The sequence below is a fragment of the Oncorhynchus clarkii genome, chromosome 3, assembly GCF_045791955.1.
Source record: "Oncorhynchus clarkii lewisi isolate Uvic-CL-2024 chromosome 3, UVic_Ocla_1.0, whole genome shotgun sequence".
NCBI lineage: Eukaryota > Metazoa > Chordata > Actinopteri > Salmoniformes > Salmonidae > Oncorhynchus > Oncorhynchus clarkii.
In genome coordinates, this window is record NC_092149.1 from 23,137,221 (window position 1) to 23,155,170 (window position 17,950).

Genomic DNA, 17,950 nt, shown 5'->3' on the forward strand with positions numbered 1-17,950 from the left:
AACAGCGCAATTTCCCAAAGACACATTATCAACACCATGCCAAGTAAAAGTCTTCTCAACGGAGGGGTCAAACGCGAAGGAAATCTAACGTGGGGGTGCTTGCCCTCTAAATAAACTTTCGAGCGTGTAGAGGGAGACCGCAGAGGGCTGAAGTCATAAGAGAGCGAGTTGGAGTGGGGGAATGAGTATTGCACGCAAAACTGAAAAGAGCTGAAACTGCGCAGATTATTTTTGCTTTAACTGTCGAACAACGAGAAGTGCGCGACAATCAAGTTGGTTCTCACCTCGTCGAATCTTGGTACTTTATTACAGTTAGGTGCTGCTGCAGCCAGTGACGCGCGCGGCTCCCAGTTTTTGTCTACTCTGTTAGATGATGGGGATGACGCGATGACCTCCTACACGCAGGGCACAATAAAGTAACCCTCACACCTGGACGTGCGGCGAACTTCGAGAGAGTATCAGTGGAGGATACAGGAAGACAACTGAAACTGTATCAATATGCCAGCCTCGATTATATGATCTACGCTTTCTTTCTTTGAGTATCTTATTTTTCCCGCGGTGGATGATAATCTAACGGTTTGGTTGTGGGAATATGCTCACTACGGATACCTGATTTGGTCTCGCTTTGTGGCACACATGAGGATTCTATCAAGGATGTTACTGTCTAAACGGCCCAGGTGTCATTGGGCCATCGTAAATCAGACATCACTCTCTGCGCAGAGCAGGGGATTCTGCTCTTTCCAGGAATAAGACAACACATTCCCTCTCAAAAAAGTGGAATCAAAGCTGCACTTTTCTGGAGGACATTGACATTGGCTATTCAAGTCATCATCTCCGGGTTACTATGCAATTACAACTGATCTCCTTTGTTTTGATCTTGCACTGCATGGAATACACTGATTGTCAGCAGCAACCCTCTAGGTATCGGCAACATAAACGTGAGTAAAGAGCGCCCGCGCATGCAGTGAGTTGCTCGCGCGCACACACATGCTCCTGGTCTCTGTTCCATTGAACCCTACTGTAGTGTTGTAGTGCCTATCATACCATATGACATACATATTTTCATGTAGATGTATAAATAACATAACAATATGAGTACTGTATCAAGGTTAACCGATATGATTTGAACATCTCATACTTGACAATGACATTTACAATGAAAGATCATAGCATGGCTTTAGGAAATATGCCTAATTGGGTTGGAATGTTTTTTTGGTTGAGGTGGAGATGTAATAACATAGTCCTGTGGTTCAATCTCTATTACAACATATGAAACTTCCCATAAATGAATGTGTCAAAACAATGGTGATAGGGTGGGTAGCTTATCATTTATAATATGATACCGTTTTTTAAGTACAGCCCGCATTTAGTTATAATCAAAGGCAACTCGACCAATCTAAAAAATGTGTTTTCAGATCAATAAACTTTCATTTTAATCACTAGGCAACATGCCTCTGTGGAACTCACTATATGGTGTCTACAAAAGCAATATGCGTACTTTACTCTCTGCAGCGGCCAATTTTACGCACATTTCGTCCTCAACCACACCGCAGTCAATAATTGGACTGCATGGCGTTCAACATTACATGACCCTCAGGGTTGTCATTTTCTACTGATAAAATTCAACCAGTCACTGTTCCCTGACAGTTTTCTTAGAAGTTTATTCCACAAAGCTGCAGTGCGCGCTGCATCCCCTAGTTCCCATCGCTCTCTAGCGGCCAGTGGCAGAGCACTTTTTACGCGGCATGTCTGCCGACAAAGTATGTTATAACTTTCTGATCTAAATGATTCATTACATAGAAAGTTCATCTGAAGTGTATTATATTTGCATTTCACTGATGTTATGGAATGTCTTCAGTGCTTGTGCTTCCTCTGCAACACTGAGTAGAAGCTTTGAGCATGTGGCCGCGCGTGCCATCTAACCGCTGTTAGAGGATGCTGATACAGTTATCTTCTTGATTGTAATACATGTAGAATATAAGATTGTGCATCTAATGTGAAAATACATGAAAGCCTGGCCATGTTCATCTTTAAAGGGCGTTCTGTGTTAAAGGGCGTTCTGTGTAGAATTGCCAAAGCTGTAACACATTTTTTTTGTTTACCATAACTGTGACTTTCTGTGGTGATCATTTTTTGTGGTGTTGAAAAAATGGAAGAGGGAACTCATATGTTCATATTTAGTTGGCAGTTCAGAATACAACAATTTTTCAGTTAGAAATTCAGAGGGGTTAGTATCTTGTATGAAATGATTTACAGTATTTCAAAGCTCTGAAGCAAAACTATCATCATATCCAAAACACAACAAAGAAGCTCAGGTAAATCAGTAGACACTTTACTTATTTTTTGTTTTGCTTCCTAGATGTTCAGAGTATCAGCAACATTGACCATGGCAGGGTTCTCCAACCCCAGTTCTGTGTGTTAGTGCTGGGCTGGAACAAAAGCCAGCACTTCCAGTAGTTCTCCAGGACCAGAGTTGGAGAACTCTGCATGAAGGTATCCGTTCAGCATCTTTCTTTAAGCCTAATAGATATCATGTTCTGTGTCAAGTAACTCCACGGGTCTCACCCTGTATCTTGTCAGTAGTACCATGGAGCTTGCTTTATTATTCTCTCTCTGCACTATATTGAAGTTCCAGATGAGCTTCCAGATGTGCTCTTCTGCCTTAGTAGAATGGAGTATTGCATGCATCACCTGTTGCCAGGTGGATTGTTATCTGGAAAGGTAGGCTGGTAACAAACAATAGCGGTGTTTTGGTGTGCGTCCCATACGCATTGCCTGAAGAAGTGTTTAACGTCTTAAGAACCACTTCTTCAACTTGATATATCATATTCTTATCTAAACCCTACATGCCTGCGTAGAAATTGTGGGTCCACATTGGTTTGTGGGTGCATTCCAGATAGACAAACTGTGGGCCTCCCCTAGCGCATCGCAGCCTACTTAGCTGGTGCTAATTGAAGGAGGCCGACCTGACATATGACTATCTGTGATAGTCAGACAGAGAGAGCAGGGTGAATGAGCTCTCAGTCAGGGACCTGACCATGCAGTCAACTGGCCAAAAACAGTCCACTTCCTTCTGCCCTTGATGTATCCACAAATGAGAGATATGAATGCCTGCGAGAAAACACAAGATAGCATAATGATTTCTAGAATAGAGGCCAGAATGATTTCTATGTGGTCTAGAATATAGATGCCAGATGATTTTTGTGTGTTCTAGAATAGAGGCCAGAATGATTTTCTGTGTGTTCTAGAATAGAGGCCAGAATGATTTCTAGATGTTCTAGAATAGAGGCCAGAATGATTTCTAGGTGTTCTAGAATAGAGGCCAGAATGATTTCTAGGTGTTCTAGAATAGAGACCAGAATGATTTCTAGTGGGTCTAAAATAGAGGCCAGAATGATTTCTAGTGGGTCTAAAATAGACACTAGGTGTGAATAACAGATTGGATTCCTAATAAAGGGAAAGAAGGACAGATAATGAAATTAAAGGAGGGGGAGATATGCAGAGGTTCAACACCACAGAGTTTGATTAAGAAAACATCTTGGAAAGGCAAACTTGTTTTTTTTTAGGTCTGTGCCCTATGACTTGCGTGTTTGCCTTCATCATTCTGCTGTTAGCCGTTTTGTTTATATCTACACATGATGCTCAAAATAATCATGGTTGTTTTCATCTTGTGGTCAATGATTTTAACTTTACAAGTGGTTCAAGCAGTTCAGGCAATTGAAACCTCACAGTACAGACTTCACAGTACAGACCTCACAGTACAGACCTCACAGGACAAACCTCACAGGACAGACCTCACAAGACAGACCCAACAAGACAGACCTCACAGGACAGAACTCACAGGACAGACCTCATGCAAGAACAATTTTGTTGTGGGTATGCAAGCCGCCTAATTGATGTTGGGCAATTCCATGGTAACAGAATTATGCTGAGACTCAGATTTCTTACTTTAAAATGTATACCAAACAAAAAAACATTGATTTCAAAGTTTAACAAACTATATACACAAGGACTACTTTTAACAATTTCCACTGACAATGTTACAAAAACCCATTTCCAGGAAGAACTTTGCATCTGCACCAATTTTCCAGAAAATGTAGATTTAAAAAAATGTCCTATGTAAATTGTTCAAAGAAGTCATTATGCATGGAGTTCTATCGTTTGTTAAACTTTGAAATCAATGGTTTTTGTTTGGCGTTCATTTTAAAGTGAAAAATCAGAGTCTTAGCATAATTCTGTTACCATGGGATTGCCCTGTTGTGTCAGTGCGAGCTAGGCAAGGCCAGGCAAAATTCCTCTGTGTTAAGGGTTCTGTGAATTAGGGGGCCTTGGCAGGAACACATGAGGGCAAATGGACAGCAGTTGTAAAGATTGCTAAAATATTTCAAACACAATCTCTGTGATCTATGGCAATCTGGCAGCTAACCCTGAAGTGAAGGAGGGAGAAAAGGCCAACAACTCACCCACGGCACGATATGCCAGAGAACTAGGAGGATAAAACACCTACTGCACACACTGATATGCTCCTTGCGTAGCTCTGCAGTGGTGAATACTGAGACTAGCTCTTACCATGTGTCGCAATCCCAGAAGTTGCCCCTGAGATGTTCCCCCTAAGAACTGATATAGGATCTGCGTACATTCCCCAAACCCTTACCTTAACCATCAAGGGACATCTACTAAATGAGCTCAAAATATCTGACTCAGTGAGGTGCTCCCTGTCATTGCATCAGGTACCATGCATGCCATTCTCTGGCCTTTGACCCAGCTCTTGAGTGGACAGATGTATTGCATTTTTTACCATTGTAGCATATAAAAAAACTGCAACATTTCCTCTCTGCCCCATGGAAACATTTGTAGAATTGCTGAATTCCCCCCCCCCCCCCCCCATTAACTTTAAAGCTGCAAATATTTCTCTCCGCGGCCAAGAGGGGGACACTAAAATGTTTTGCGTGCAAAGTGGGGGGCTTAGCCCCCCCCCAAAACCTGCACACAATAAAGTCATTAGCCTTATGAACATAGAAACTTGGTTGCAGTTACTATGCTACAATGGTAAAAAAATGTAATACATCTGCCCACTGGGCACAGAAGTTATTTCAACATCTAGTTTTGATTTACATTTGCTTGAGTTGCCAGCTAACATGAATTCAACGTGAAATCAACCACAACAACAAAAATCACCACATAGTTGGATTTCGGTAAACACGTGTGTAAAATAAAGTCAAAATTCACTTGCGTTGGTAACTTTTTGCAATCAATTTTCCACGTAAATTCAAAGTCATCACATTCAATTTGACGTGGTAACACTGTTGATTCAAGTAGTTTTTGCCCAGTGGGTGGTAATCAGAATGTGTGTCAAGTTATATGGCTATGATTTGATTAATGTTTGAAGTGACATTTTATGATTACCTTCAAAAAAACTATTATTTCACGACCCTAAAAGGGTATTGTTTACCTTGTTTTTAAATAAATCATGTACATTTGTTTGGCCCGCGGCCCACCACTCAGATTATATTTTGTCCCACCAATCCCAAAAGTTTGAGCACTCCTGGTTTAAAGTAACCCAGAGCCACCTGCTAGTACCCTTGTCACATCGTGCCAACCCAAACTATAATGTGCAGGCTCAGATATGATCTTTTCACATGTCCTTTCCTGCATGGTTCCAGCAACTATGGTACAGTAGATGCATAACCAGGACCAATACAGCTCAGTTCAGCTTGGATCAGTAGTGTGAAATAGCAATATATATCCTCAGTCAGGTACTCACTTGCAGTTCCTGCTGGTAGTCCTAGTACATACCCAACCTCTTCTCCTCTCAACCAGTCTGTCCTCATCTCCACCGTCCTCTGAGGTCAAGCTCTGTAATTCAACAAGAGTTGAGAGTTAAGCCATTTGACATCCTGCCCTACAAATCAGTCACACATAGCTTAAATCAGCAGTGGCAGTCAGGACGCATGAGTTTTCACTTATGCCCAGTCCAAGATGGCAGTTTGTGGTAATGGAGCCTCTGCTCAGTTCCCCATTTGACTGTAGACTTCTCACATACTGTGATGACACTATCCCTCTTTCAAAGACACTGTCCTACCCTGGGCATTTTATAGCCTCCTTATTATAGTAGAGACTGGACACATTTATGCAGGACTTTAACCTGGAGACCAACTCCAAAGTCTGAGTAATAACACTTTCCTGTGAACATTTTGCGTACATAAAATGTTAATAATTTCAACCTGAGCAGGTGCCAACCTCCACACCAACCAACAGAGAAATTGGATGTTATTCACATTCTGGCAGGGCTTTTTTCTGAGCCTATGGAAATATCTCTGACACAAGACTTGCTATCTTAGTAGAATGTATAGGCCTACAGACAGGCAGTTTTGCAATCCCTTTCTAATCCTACCATCAGTCATAATGAAAGCTCAGCCTTTCCCTGTTTATAACACAGTCGACCCTGTGAACGATGTGGGTCGACAGATAGGCTTATCTTCAACACGAAGCATAATGAAGATGAATTTGAGACATGTTGCAAAGTTATCAGTGCCAGTGCCGATTACTCATCTTACTCATTTGGCTGTGTTCGCAGTGTCATGGCCAGACAGTCAGCTGGAGGTCTGTCTGAATATTGATAATGTTGCCAAATTGTTTCGTCCTTTTAGTCATAGTACAACGAATAAACTGTACTCCTTCTGTGGAGAGAGCGAGAATAAGAAGTGCGCGGCTTCTGGCATTGCGTGCGAACCTTGGTATGCTTGACGTCTCATTTGATTATTTTTCCCTCCAAGAGAGTCCACAGGCCTGCTTGTTGCCTGTCATGTTTAGTATTGAGTTGTTCTATGGTCATTGTTCCCAGAAAAATCTGTAAATCTGTAGCATTTTGTCACCATCCAAACGCTTTGTTGGCTATTTGGTATCCTCGTTGCGGTAGTTGGATAGAAGTCATAGACTACAAACAGTTCATATAGTCTGAAGAGCTATATTTGTTTAAATGTAAGCAGTAGTCCCTCTTTATTTAATTGGCATAGAGAGAGAGAGAGAGAGAGAGAGAGAGAGAGAGAGAGAGAGAGAGAGAGAGAGGCGTAGTTGATTTGTGATATGTTGACGTGTGATGTGTTGAGTTGCAGTGTTGGTTAACACCTTCATCTGTCTCACAGCCGCAGTAATATATTAAAACAATAACTTGGATTGGCATTGTCGATTCTTTTAAAAACGTAGGATATCTCCATTTCCACATTAGTTCTATTGAATGTAAATGATAGTGTAACAACATGTTGAGGGATGTTCCTCTGTTCCACCGTTGTTGGTTGGTTTAGTGTGGCTGGGTGTTGATGCACCTTTTGCATATTGTTAAAGTCAGATATACTACCATGTCAGTTTAGGGACGATCATCACGTAGGAGTGACGCCACCTGACATAAGACAATACCTTTTGCAATGATCATGTCGTTGTCTCAATTACTTTAGTTGAATACACTTATGTTATTATAAAGCACTCTGGATAAGAGTCTCTGCTTAATCAGTGCTTCTCATCTTTGGGTAGCAGTACCCTGTGAGGGTACCTGCCAGCCTGGCCTGTACACAGGGTACTTGGAAAGGACCCATATGCCAAACGATCAGTTGTACAGGAGGAGTGGGGTACTTCAGGCAGATCAACATGTGATTGGGGGGGTACAGTATCCCAAAAAGTTTGAGAAACCCTGTGCCAACTGATTGTATGGTTGCTTCCCAAATGGCAACCTATTCCTATAGTGCACTACTTTTGCAGTGCACTATAAAGTCAATGTTGTGCCATTTGAGACACATAAAGTAAAATGTCTAAACTGACTTTTGTCCTTCTGTGCCACATCCTCTCCCTCCGTCTTACCTGCAGAGAACCCAGGGGTGAGCTCAGGGTGCCAGGGAGGCTGTCTGACCTGCTCTGATTATAATGGCTGTCTGTCCTGTAAGCCCCGCCTCTTTATCTTCCTGGAGAGAAATGGGATGAGGCAGATGGGGGTGTGTCTGCCCTCCTGCCCCAGTGGTTTCTATGGCACCCGCTCACCAGACAGAAACACATGCACAAGTAAGTTGCATGGCTATTACCAAAGACGTAACCTACCTCTACTTTTACACTAAGGGACGGTTTACATAGACAGATTAAGCCTAGTCCTAGACTAAAAAGCTATTTCAACTGAGAATCTCCATGCTTTTTAGTCCAGGGCTAGGCTTAATCTGTGTTTTAGTGTATGTATTAAGTCTATTTGGTATCACTGCATGCCAGTCACTCCAAATGCATGATCTTCTATTATTTTGTACACTAAAATCTCATGAAGGGATGTGCATCTATGTGCAGCCAATTGTCCTGTTTTAGAGTGCTGCTCATTCTAACATACTGCATGTTCAACAAATCACTTCAAGAGCAACATAATCTTGCAGGCTGTTGACAGACTGACTGGGTGTTTCAGAGTGCAGGCCGGAGTGTGATTCTTGCTTCAATAAGAACCTTTGCATGCGGTGCCGAGCGGGGTACTATCTCCACCTGGGCAAGTGTCAGGAGAGCTGCCCAGAGAGCCTGGTCTGCAGCGACACACAAAGGGAATGTGTTCCCAGTGAGTAGAATATTAGACTGTTACGTTATTGTCAAGTCCTGATGGTGTTGGTGTTAGACACGTTACAAAGAGAGGGCTAGTGTAGTGTATTAGCGTTACATATTTGTTTCTATGTCTCAATCACATGATGTAAAATGTGGAGTTAAAATAGCATATCGTATTGCATTTGGTTTTCTTAGAATGGAAGAATGCAGTTAAATGTAATTGTAAAGGTCTTTGTTGTGTGTGTTGATGTGATTTGACTCCAGTGCAGGTGTAATATTATGTATGTGTTGGTGTTTCAGAGTGTCCTGCGGACTGTGATGCCTGTCTGATCAATGACACATGTACGAGGTGCAGACCAGGCCTGTACCTGCTGCTGGGGAAGTGTCACCACGTCTGTCCAGATGAGTTTGAACCAAACGACAAACTCATGGAGTGTTCCCTTCAAGGTGAGCTCCAGAACAAGGAGGAGAGAGTGTTTACCAGTGGAGGCTGGTGGGGAAATCTGAGGATGGGCTCATTGGGCCGGAATGAAAAGGTATGGAACACATCAAACACATGGTGTGTTTAGTATCCAGCCAAAACAATAAGCCCAACCTCCGATTTAAAGTGGCACTAGACTCCACTGGTGTTTACTTCAAATGCTTTACAGTGACTTTGCCCTTCTATATGTGAATGTTGGTTGTTGATAGCTTTGGTCTATGCCTCTTGTAACATAGAGTGTGTGTCTCCTCCTCTTCCTTAATCATTTGTGCAGTGCACTGCGCAGTGGGTGAGTGGGGAGAGTGGAGCCCCTGCTCCCGGTCAGGGAAAACCTGTGGATTTAAATGGGGTGAGGAGACGAGGACCCGGGAAGTTGTCCAGTTCCCTACCGCCTACGGAAAACCCTGTCCCCCCATCTGGGAAAAGAAAGAGTGTGTCCTCAAGAGGAGGCGATGTCCAGGTAAATACTATAATAACTATACGGGGGTCATCAGTAGTAGGACAGGTCACTATCTCCATTGTTAGTACAGTTGTAGGCTAGAGTTCCGGAACCAACTTTGTCCCTACACTATAATCTGAAATGACTGGTCAGTCATCTGCCACTCCTCTCCTCTCCTTAAGGGACCTGAATTGTTGACTTTAAGAATATGCATTGTGGTTAGTGGATAATGGTGAAACGCCTGTGTGTTGTTGCTCCAACTCTTCGAATCCAGACTTTACGGATTATAAAAATATGTCAAAACACTCGATTTTTCCTCGTAAACATTGATCTGATGATTTCTAATGAATTACCAAAAATATGTTTTCAACCGAAGCCAAACAGAAAGAGTGTTTGTAAGAAGGAGTTTGGGGTCATAAAAACATATTTGCTTGTTGCTTATTATATTTGTATGTGGTTTGTTTGTCATTGGTGGCTGAGGGGAGACTGATCCTTCAGCCGGCCCTGACTGTAGTGTTAAGGGTCAGACAACAGGCCCTCAGCCCTCGAGCCCCCCAGGCCCCCAGCTCCCCAGCCCACCAGGGCCTTGAGGCAGCCTTACTTACAGCACAAACACAACCCCTCAGTAGCGATTCAGCAGAAAAGTTTACTGTGAAGCAGAAACACACAGACTCCTCAAACATCCTCCCTTGGGGAGCCATGAGGCGATGGGGGGAATCAGCATTAGTTTAGACTAATAACAGCAGCTGCCAACACACATACAGATCTGAATACACACCCACATCAACTGGTCCCTTTAAAAACCATAGGCGGTAATTTGTAAAGAGTCCTGGTTGGGTTGAATCTGTCATTTAGGCTGTGAAATGTGGCCTCTGCTCCTCCCCCAGTCTGTCGTCTTTCTCTCTTTCTCCCCTTTTTCTCCACCCTGCTGATACTCTCTTTTGCACACCCAAAAAAAACACACCACCCCTCCTTCCTCCTGAATGGGGCTCCTGTTCCCCTGTCCCGTGGTGGAGTGGGGGTCTTAGTGTGGAGTCGGTGCTGTGCTGATCGGCCTGAGCGGGGTGGAGGCAGGCCAGAGCTGTGGGTGGGTAGGTGTGTGGGTGGGTGCCGGTTACACACTGTAGGCCGAGGCCTGGTTATCACACACACACACACACACACACACACACACACACACACGGTTATCGACCTTGCCCCTGCGTGTGATTACCCAGCTGCTTCCCCCGGGTCGGCCGGCCGGCTCCTGGAACATCCAGTGAGCAGAGCTAATTATCTGCTCTGGCGCGTCCCCTCCGCTCCGTGTTTACGTTCCGCATACGCCACGGGGTCACTGGTCCGACCTCCGCCAGCTCGCTCTAATCCCCACCAGCCCCTCAGACACTGATACATCCTCCTCCCTCTATCCCTTCACCCCTCCATCTTCCCTCCATTGCTCCCCAAGGGCCTCCGTCCATCCCCAGACCAGGTTTATTTGTTATTTCTCCAGCCAAGTTTTGTCTTTCTCTAGAAAGAGCTCTCACTCTTTTTCTCTCTCTTCTTTTCTCCCTGTCTCTTTTCTCCCCCTGTCTCTTTTCTCCCCCTTTTCTCCCCCTTTTCTCTCCCTGTCTCTTTTCTCCCCCTTTTCTCTCCCCGTCTCTTTTCTCTCCTTCTCTTTTCTCCCCCTTTTCTCTCCCTGTCTCTTTTCTCTCCCTGTCTCATTTCTCCCCCTTTTCTATCCCTGTCTCTTTTCTCCCCCTTTCTCTCCCTGTCTCTTTTCTCTCCCCGTCTCTTTTCTCTCCCTGTCTCTTTTCTCTCCTTTTTCTCTCCCTGTCTCTTTTCTCCCCCTTTTCTCTCCCTGTCTCTTTTCTCTCCCTGTGTCTTTTCTCTCCCTGTGTCTTTTCTCTCCCTGTCTCTTTTCTCTCCCTGTCTCTTTTCTCTCCCTGTCTCTTTTCTCTCCCTGTGTATTTTCTCTCCCTGTCTCTTTTCTCCCCCTTTTCTCTCCCTGTCTCTTTTCTCCCCGTCTCTCTTGCCGTCTCCCTCCAGCTCTCCCTAATGGCTGTTGTTTTCTAACTTCTTCTCTTTTGGCTCTCTCCATCGGTCTTTTCTGTTTTTAAACAGAACGTTGTAACCTCCATGTCACCCCCAGTCCTCCCCCTCCTTATGAATCAGAGAGCAGGAACTCTCAATATGAATCAAGGAGGTTTTACGCTCCTTATCCACAAAAATGACAACAGGAGCTGGACTTTAAACAGGTCCAGTACTTAGAGAAATATGGAATGTCACAGAATGAATCACAGGGCAAGAACCCTCACTTTCACTCTTCCTCTTTAACACAACTCTGATTTGGTCGTTTCATCTCTAGTAAGCTCTGTTGAGCTACAGTAGCCAGAGGTGTCATATCTTTTCAGTGTACAGTGTCCTCCTCCCCCTCCTTCAACATGCTTGGTTGTCGTAAATGTTAACATACATGTCCTCGCCTGCCTGCCTGCTGTCTGCTTTGTGTTAACAACTGCGGCTAATTTGTCCTCCAAACCACCGTTCCCCTATCTATCTAACCCAGCTAGAAGGTAGCCCCCTCCCGTCCCCCAGTGAGGGGGAGCGGGACAGGCGTCCCGTAGCCTTCAAAGCTCCGGGCATTTCTCCTGTGGGACAGCCCAGAGCCTTTAATCCCAGCCTGGCTCCCACCAAAAGCCCCCTGGACGACAGTGTGCCTGCCATGGAGGATGTTGCCCCCTCTGCGTCATTAGACTAATTATGCTCCTGCACATCCCCTCTCTGACAGCGGGCCAGACTGTTTCCCCGCATGCACACACAGGCACCCTAAAACACAAACGGTCTGCACACACAGGCACCCTAACACACAAACGGTCTGCACACACAGGCACCCTAACACACAAACGGTCTGCACACACAGGCACCCTAACACACAAACAGTCTGCACACCAGTGAGCACTGAGCAGCATGATGTCTAGTACTTTGTGCAACCAATGCACTGTAGGGATATCAGTGTAATTGCACTGCATAGGAGTGTGTGTTGGAGGGTGATCCCGAGAAACAATTTCAGCAGTTTTCTTACACTCACTGCTCTCTCTTTCACTTTCTCTCTCTATATCTCCCCTTTTCACCCAAACTCTATGATAAAAATGGTAAATAATCAATGCCAGATGACAGTTCAATGAAAGTATCAATTCAGCTGAGATATCTAGCTAGGGCTAAGCAATGTGAAAGCCAAGCACTTGCATAAACTCTTGTGAAGTTGCAACACTTTTGAAAGCTGTCCTTAGTTACAGTAATCTTATAATCCAGCTCTGTTGATATTACTTTTATAGTCATTTTTCACAGTTCTATTTTACAGTTTATATAAACCACATGCCTGAACCTGATCATACTTTACGTGGACATACGTCACATCAAAATGTTTGTTTTATAATAGCTGCACCCCCCCCCCCCCACACACACACACACACACACCCACACACACACACACAAACCATCCCAAAAAACACTGCCAGTCATCCACTGCAGTGTAGCGGTGATGACCATGCTGGTAAGAATGTGCTAAATCTCTGTTGAAAGTGTTTTAATTCAAGTGTCTCCTTCGGGTCCACTGCATCGCTGGACAGTTTATAGAATCCATAGACACAGTTCAGACAGACAAAAGCCTTCTCTGATAAACATACCCAGTAATCACCTCAACACGAGCCCAGATGAAGTTGTGCCTTGGGTTTTAGGAAACCCAGAGATTATGACTAAGCCGCTTATCTTTAAATGGTTATGACAAACAAAACAATGTGTGTAGAGGGGACTTCCTGTGTTGAAAGAGCCAGAGGTGGGTTGGGATGGGGGGGCGGAGTCAGATTCAGAATGCTGCTCATCTCTTTCTCTCTCTATCATTCTCTCTCTCTATCGCTCTCATTCTCTCTATATCATTCTCTCTCTCCCTCATTCTCTCTTTATCATTCTCTCTCTATCATTCTTTCTCATTCTCTTTTTCTCTCTATCATTCTCTCTATCATTCTCTATCATTCTCTTTTACTCTCTATCATTCTCTCTTTGTGTGTCTCTCTCTATCTTCCTGTCTCTCACGCTATCTCCCTGTCTCTCTCTCTATGTGTCTCTCTCTCTTTCTCTCTCTCTCTCTCTATAAATATATATATACATGTATCCCTGTCTCTCTCTGTGTGTCTATCTCCCTGTCTCTCTCTCTCTCTCTCCCTCTATAAATATATATACACATATATCCCTGTCTCTCTCTCTCTTTATAAATATATATATATTCATATATCCCTGTCTCTCTATTTCCCTGTCTCTCTCTCTCTATCCCATTGTCTCTCTCTATCTCCCCGTCTTTCTCTGTGTGATTCTCTCTATCTTCCTGTCTCTCTCTGTGTGTCTATCTCCCTGTCTCTCTCTCTCTCTCTCCCTCTATAAATATATATATACATATATCCCTGTCTCTCTCTCTTTATAAATATATATATATTCATATATCCCTGTCTCTCTATTTCCCTGTCTCTCTCTCTCTATCCCATTGTCTCTCTCTATCTCCCCGTCTTTCTCTGTGTGATTCTCTCTATCTTCCTGTCTCTCTGAGTGTCTCTCTCTGTCTCCATGTCTATCTCATTGTCTCCCTCTGTGTGTCTCTCTCTATCTCCCTGTCTTTCTGAGACTCTCTGTCTCCCTCTCTCTCTGTCTCCCAGTCTCTCTGTGTGACTCTCTCTCTATCTTCCTGTCTCTCAGAGTGTCTCTCTCTGTCTCCCTGTCTCTCTGTCTCTCTCTATCGCCCTGTCTCTCTGAGTGTCTCTCTCTCTGTCTCCCTGTCTCTTTCTGTCTCTCTCCATCTCCCTCTCTCTTTATCTCCCTGTGTGTCTCTATCTCCCTGTCTCTCTGAGTGTCTCTCTCTGTCTCCCTGTCTCTATCTCCCTGTCGCTCTGTGTGTCTCTCTCTCTATCTCCATCTCTCTGAGTGTCTCTCTCTGTCTCCCTCTTTCTCCTTGTCTCTCTCTCTATATCCCTGTCTCTCTGTGTGTATCTCTCTGTCTCCCCCTCTCTCTCTCTGTCTCCATCATTCTTTTTCTCTCTATCATTCTCTTGCTCTCTCTCGCTGTGTCTCTGTTCCAGTCTCTCTCTCTCTCATTATCTAGTTATCTCACTCTCTCTTGCTCTCTTTTTCTCTCTATCCCTCTCTACACCCCCACACATTGTTTGGACCCTACACTCCTGCTGCAAGAGCAACCCACCAAAGCCCTTTCAATAATGCCTCTTTCACACTGTACTATACACACACACACACACACACACATATGCCATAAACACACACTGGACACACACACACCATACAATCTTCCTGGCCTTGTGGGATGTATGGGGGCCTCTCCTCCTCTCCTGCCCTGAGCTCAGATAGTTCAGATACAGATTACAGCTGGGGAGAGCTAGCACCAGTGCCAGCACCAGTTTTGTCTCACCTTTGAGGCTGGTGTGCTTTCATTATTCCTGCCGACCAGAGCCAGGAAAGACTAAACAGAGTTGTATGGTAGGGCCCTATATCGCATTGGCTGGACCCCAGGAATGTGTGGGTCAGCGTTGGGCTGGCGTGCGCTGCGAGCCCTCCTCTGCCTGGTCAGGATGGAGCGGAGCTCAGAGCACGGCTGGGCTGATTAATGGACACAGGCTGAAGGGGGGCCAGGGGGAGAGAGGGGCTCCGTGCCTACCTCAGCAGTTTCGCAATCCTGCTGCTTTTCATTTTGTCGATCTCTCTCTCTCTCTCTCTCTCTCTCTCTCTCTCTCTCTCTCTCTCTCTCTCTCTCTCTCTCTCTCTCTCTCTCTCTCTCTCTCTCTCTCTCTCTCTCTCTCTCTCTCTCTCTCTCTCTCTCTCTCTCTCTCTCTCTCTCTCTCTCTCTCTCTCTCTCTCTCGGGGTGTTTTATATGAATGATGTGGGGCTTTTCAGCTTTCAGTGGTAACCTCTACAACATTCCATGAAATTGATTTGTTTATGAGATGGCGAAAGAGCAGATCAACTGAGTAGATAAACTATTTAAAGGCATTCTATTTTTGACAAAGCCTTTCAGTGGAGAATTGCAACAGCTGAAATAAACCTTGTTCACAGGGTGTGGCCACTGTCTGTGATGCAAGGCTGACCTCTAGTGGTGAATAGGGGGAACATGTTTGTACTGTGCCATACTACAGAGTTACTCCCTGGACAGCCATCATCACACCCATTCTCTCTTCATATTCATCTTATTCTGTATATCCTTATCTGAAAGTGCAGCTCCTGCCATGACCCTCAACCAGCTCTCTGTGTAAAGTAATGTAGATCACTTGAAAATATCAGAGTTTAATCTACAACAGAAATCATTATAAAGAGACGACAGGCTGTGTATAGAAACAGAATTGTTTTCTTTCCTTGGTAAACTCAAAAGGCACCTTTTAACCAGATGCCAGCAGTTGACTAACAAGTGTTTTCTGTTCAATGTTTTTTCCATCTCTAGGGCAAGGCAAGGGGAGGAAGGGTGAGCGGCGGGGCGAAAGGAGAAATCGGGACAACCGCCGGGACAAGGACAGCCAGGGGGAAGGCCGGCGGGAGAGGAAGAAGGAGAGAGAGAGGGAGAGGGGGGAGGCAGGTGACCGGGAGGACTCTGAGAACAGGAACAAGACAGAGCAAAGACGCCGGAGAGGCCAAAACAGAGACCCTGTTGTCTCACCTGAGGGAGGAGGTCCTACACAGTAACAGAGCCTGGAGGAGCCCTCTCACTCCACCCCCTCTTTGTCCCCCTCGCCCCCTCAACTCCTTGCTGAAGGGGTGCTGCTGCTACCTGTATTATTTAAATATATACTGTATATGCACAAGAGAGATGGGGTCACTCGATCGAGCCACTACAGACTCTAAGGACTTCTCCCCTACATACCTACCTATCTGCCCCCCTCCACCACACCACTGAGAGGCCGCCTCCCCCTTCCCGTCCTGTCCTCTAGTTTCACCAGACCAGAGAGACCCAAGAATGCTGTTGATTGGAGGGGAATGAACAAAACTGCTCTTGTGATTGGATGGGACTGTACAGAGAGGAGAGGAGTGAGACATTGAAATGTGACAGTATGGGGATGATGATGTGTTTGTCATTGAGAGTCGGGACAATGTAAATGCTTGTTGAATTGGTTATTTAAAAGGCTGAGGGAGGAGTTAAAAACAAACTTTGCGTCTTGGTTTCAATGTAGGTTTAATTTGTGACATTATGTAGAATTGTTGTTGTTGTTGTCTTTATGTTTTTGTTTGTTGTTTTTTGCTGAGTAAATTATCATGGGATATCAGTAACAGAAAGACAGACAGTCAGATGTGGTTACTGCATCCAGATGTATAGTAAACATATGAGACAAACCGACTGAATTGATTTTGTGAAAGAATGAGGACGGACCCCAGTGTTTTCCACCCAACTTATTATTGGTCATGTTTGTTCAGAAGCGTCCTGGACAAAGTGCTAGTTTGCCTGTCTGTGTAAGCAGGATCTGTGCTTTCACTAAAGCCACCTGAGCAGAAATCAAAAGCATCTGTATGTCAAATAAACTATAATGGGTTTGTACTTGTCTTTGTTTTTCATTTGTTATCTTTGGGTAATTCTATGCCTGAAAATATTTTTGGTATCTCAGATTGTTCTGGCAACTGTCACATGAAACCTTAATTCATGGGAAGGATGTTTGGCATGCTTTTTCAATTTGTATCACAAACCATTTGGGGGAAAATCATGATAAAAGTGGACAATTTCTAAAATATATATATATTTCAGAAACAAGACACTCCATATTTTAGAGCACTCGATAAGGAGTATAATGACACCACGATGTTGTCTTTATCATGTACAGTTCATGGATCATCTTACAGGGGACATCTATAGGTCTAAAAGGGACGAATTGGCCACTCTCATCCCACAAAAATAGTTTGTGGTACAAATCTAAAAAGCATATCAAACATCCTTACTCCCATATGAAGTTTCTATGTGAAAATAGCTAGAACATTCGGAGATAACCTAAATATTTTTGGGACACGCTAGTATGGAATCGCCCCTTTATTATTTGTCAACTACATCAATAAACACTCTCTGGAGACCTGCCTTTCTAATTTCAGATTGACTGCGTTTGCTTCGTTTTTGCAAGTCTTTTGAAGATATATCCATCCTAAACACAGTTGTTTGTAAGTTAATATAGGCCTTCACATAAATTGCATTAAATAGATGGTCATAGATAGTCAAAGAACTGTCAGTGACATGCTGAATCAAACCCACCACAACCTTACTTACCCGTGTTCAACACTCCAATTCCATTACATTACATTGAGCTATTAGTATGTCCCGTTTAGCCTTGTGAGGGGAATGGCCCAACGCTGGCCAAATGCTGTCTAAATGCAAATACACTTTCGGTAACATTTGGAATTGAACTTTCATATAATCGAGAAATATTATATTATATCCAAAAGGTACACTTACTGTACGCAGTTT

At 44.1% G+C, this 17,950-nt stretch overlaps 1 protein-coding gene across 1 annotated transcript; it reads left to right on the forward strand.

Moving 5' to 3' along the window:
• The first annotated feature begins 51 nt into the window (after nt 1-51).
• LOC139405830 (R-spondin-3-like) lies at nt 52-17,579 on the forward strand. The gene is made up of 6 exons (XM_071148265.1): nt 52-938; nt 7,861-8,052; nt 8,435-8,578; nt 8,863-9,009; nt 9,318-9,503; nt 15,953-17,579. The coding sequence occupies exons 1-6, from the start codon at nt 845-847 to the stop codon at nt 16,189-16,191; spliced, it is 1,002 nt and encodes a 333-aa protein (XP_071004366.1). The 5' UTR covers nt 52-844; the 3' UTR covers nt 16,192-17,579.
• Nucleotides 17,580-17,950: the final 371 nt, after the last annotated feature.

What these genes read in the sequence shown, in the direction of transcription:
- LOC139405830 (XM_071148265.1), top strand. Translation starts at nt 845, where the DNA reads ATGCAATTACAACTGATCTCCTTTGTTTTGATCTTGCACTGCATGGAA. An exon ending in AGACAGAAACACATGCACAA is followed by an intron (nt 8,053 to 8,434) that starts GTAAGTTGCATG and finishes TGGGTGTTTCAG; the next exon opens with AGTGCAGGCCGGAGTGTGAT. An exon ending in CAAGAGGAGGCGATGTCCAG is followed by an intron (nt 9,504 to 15,952) that starts GTAAATACTATA and finishes TTCCATCTCTAG; the next exon opens with GGCAAGGCAAGGGGAGGAAG.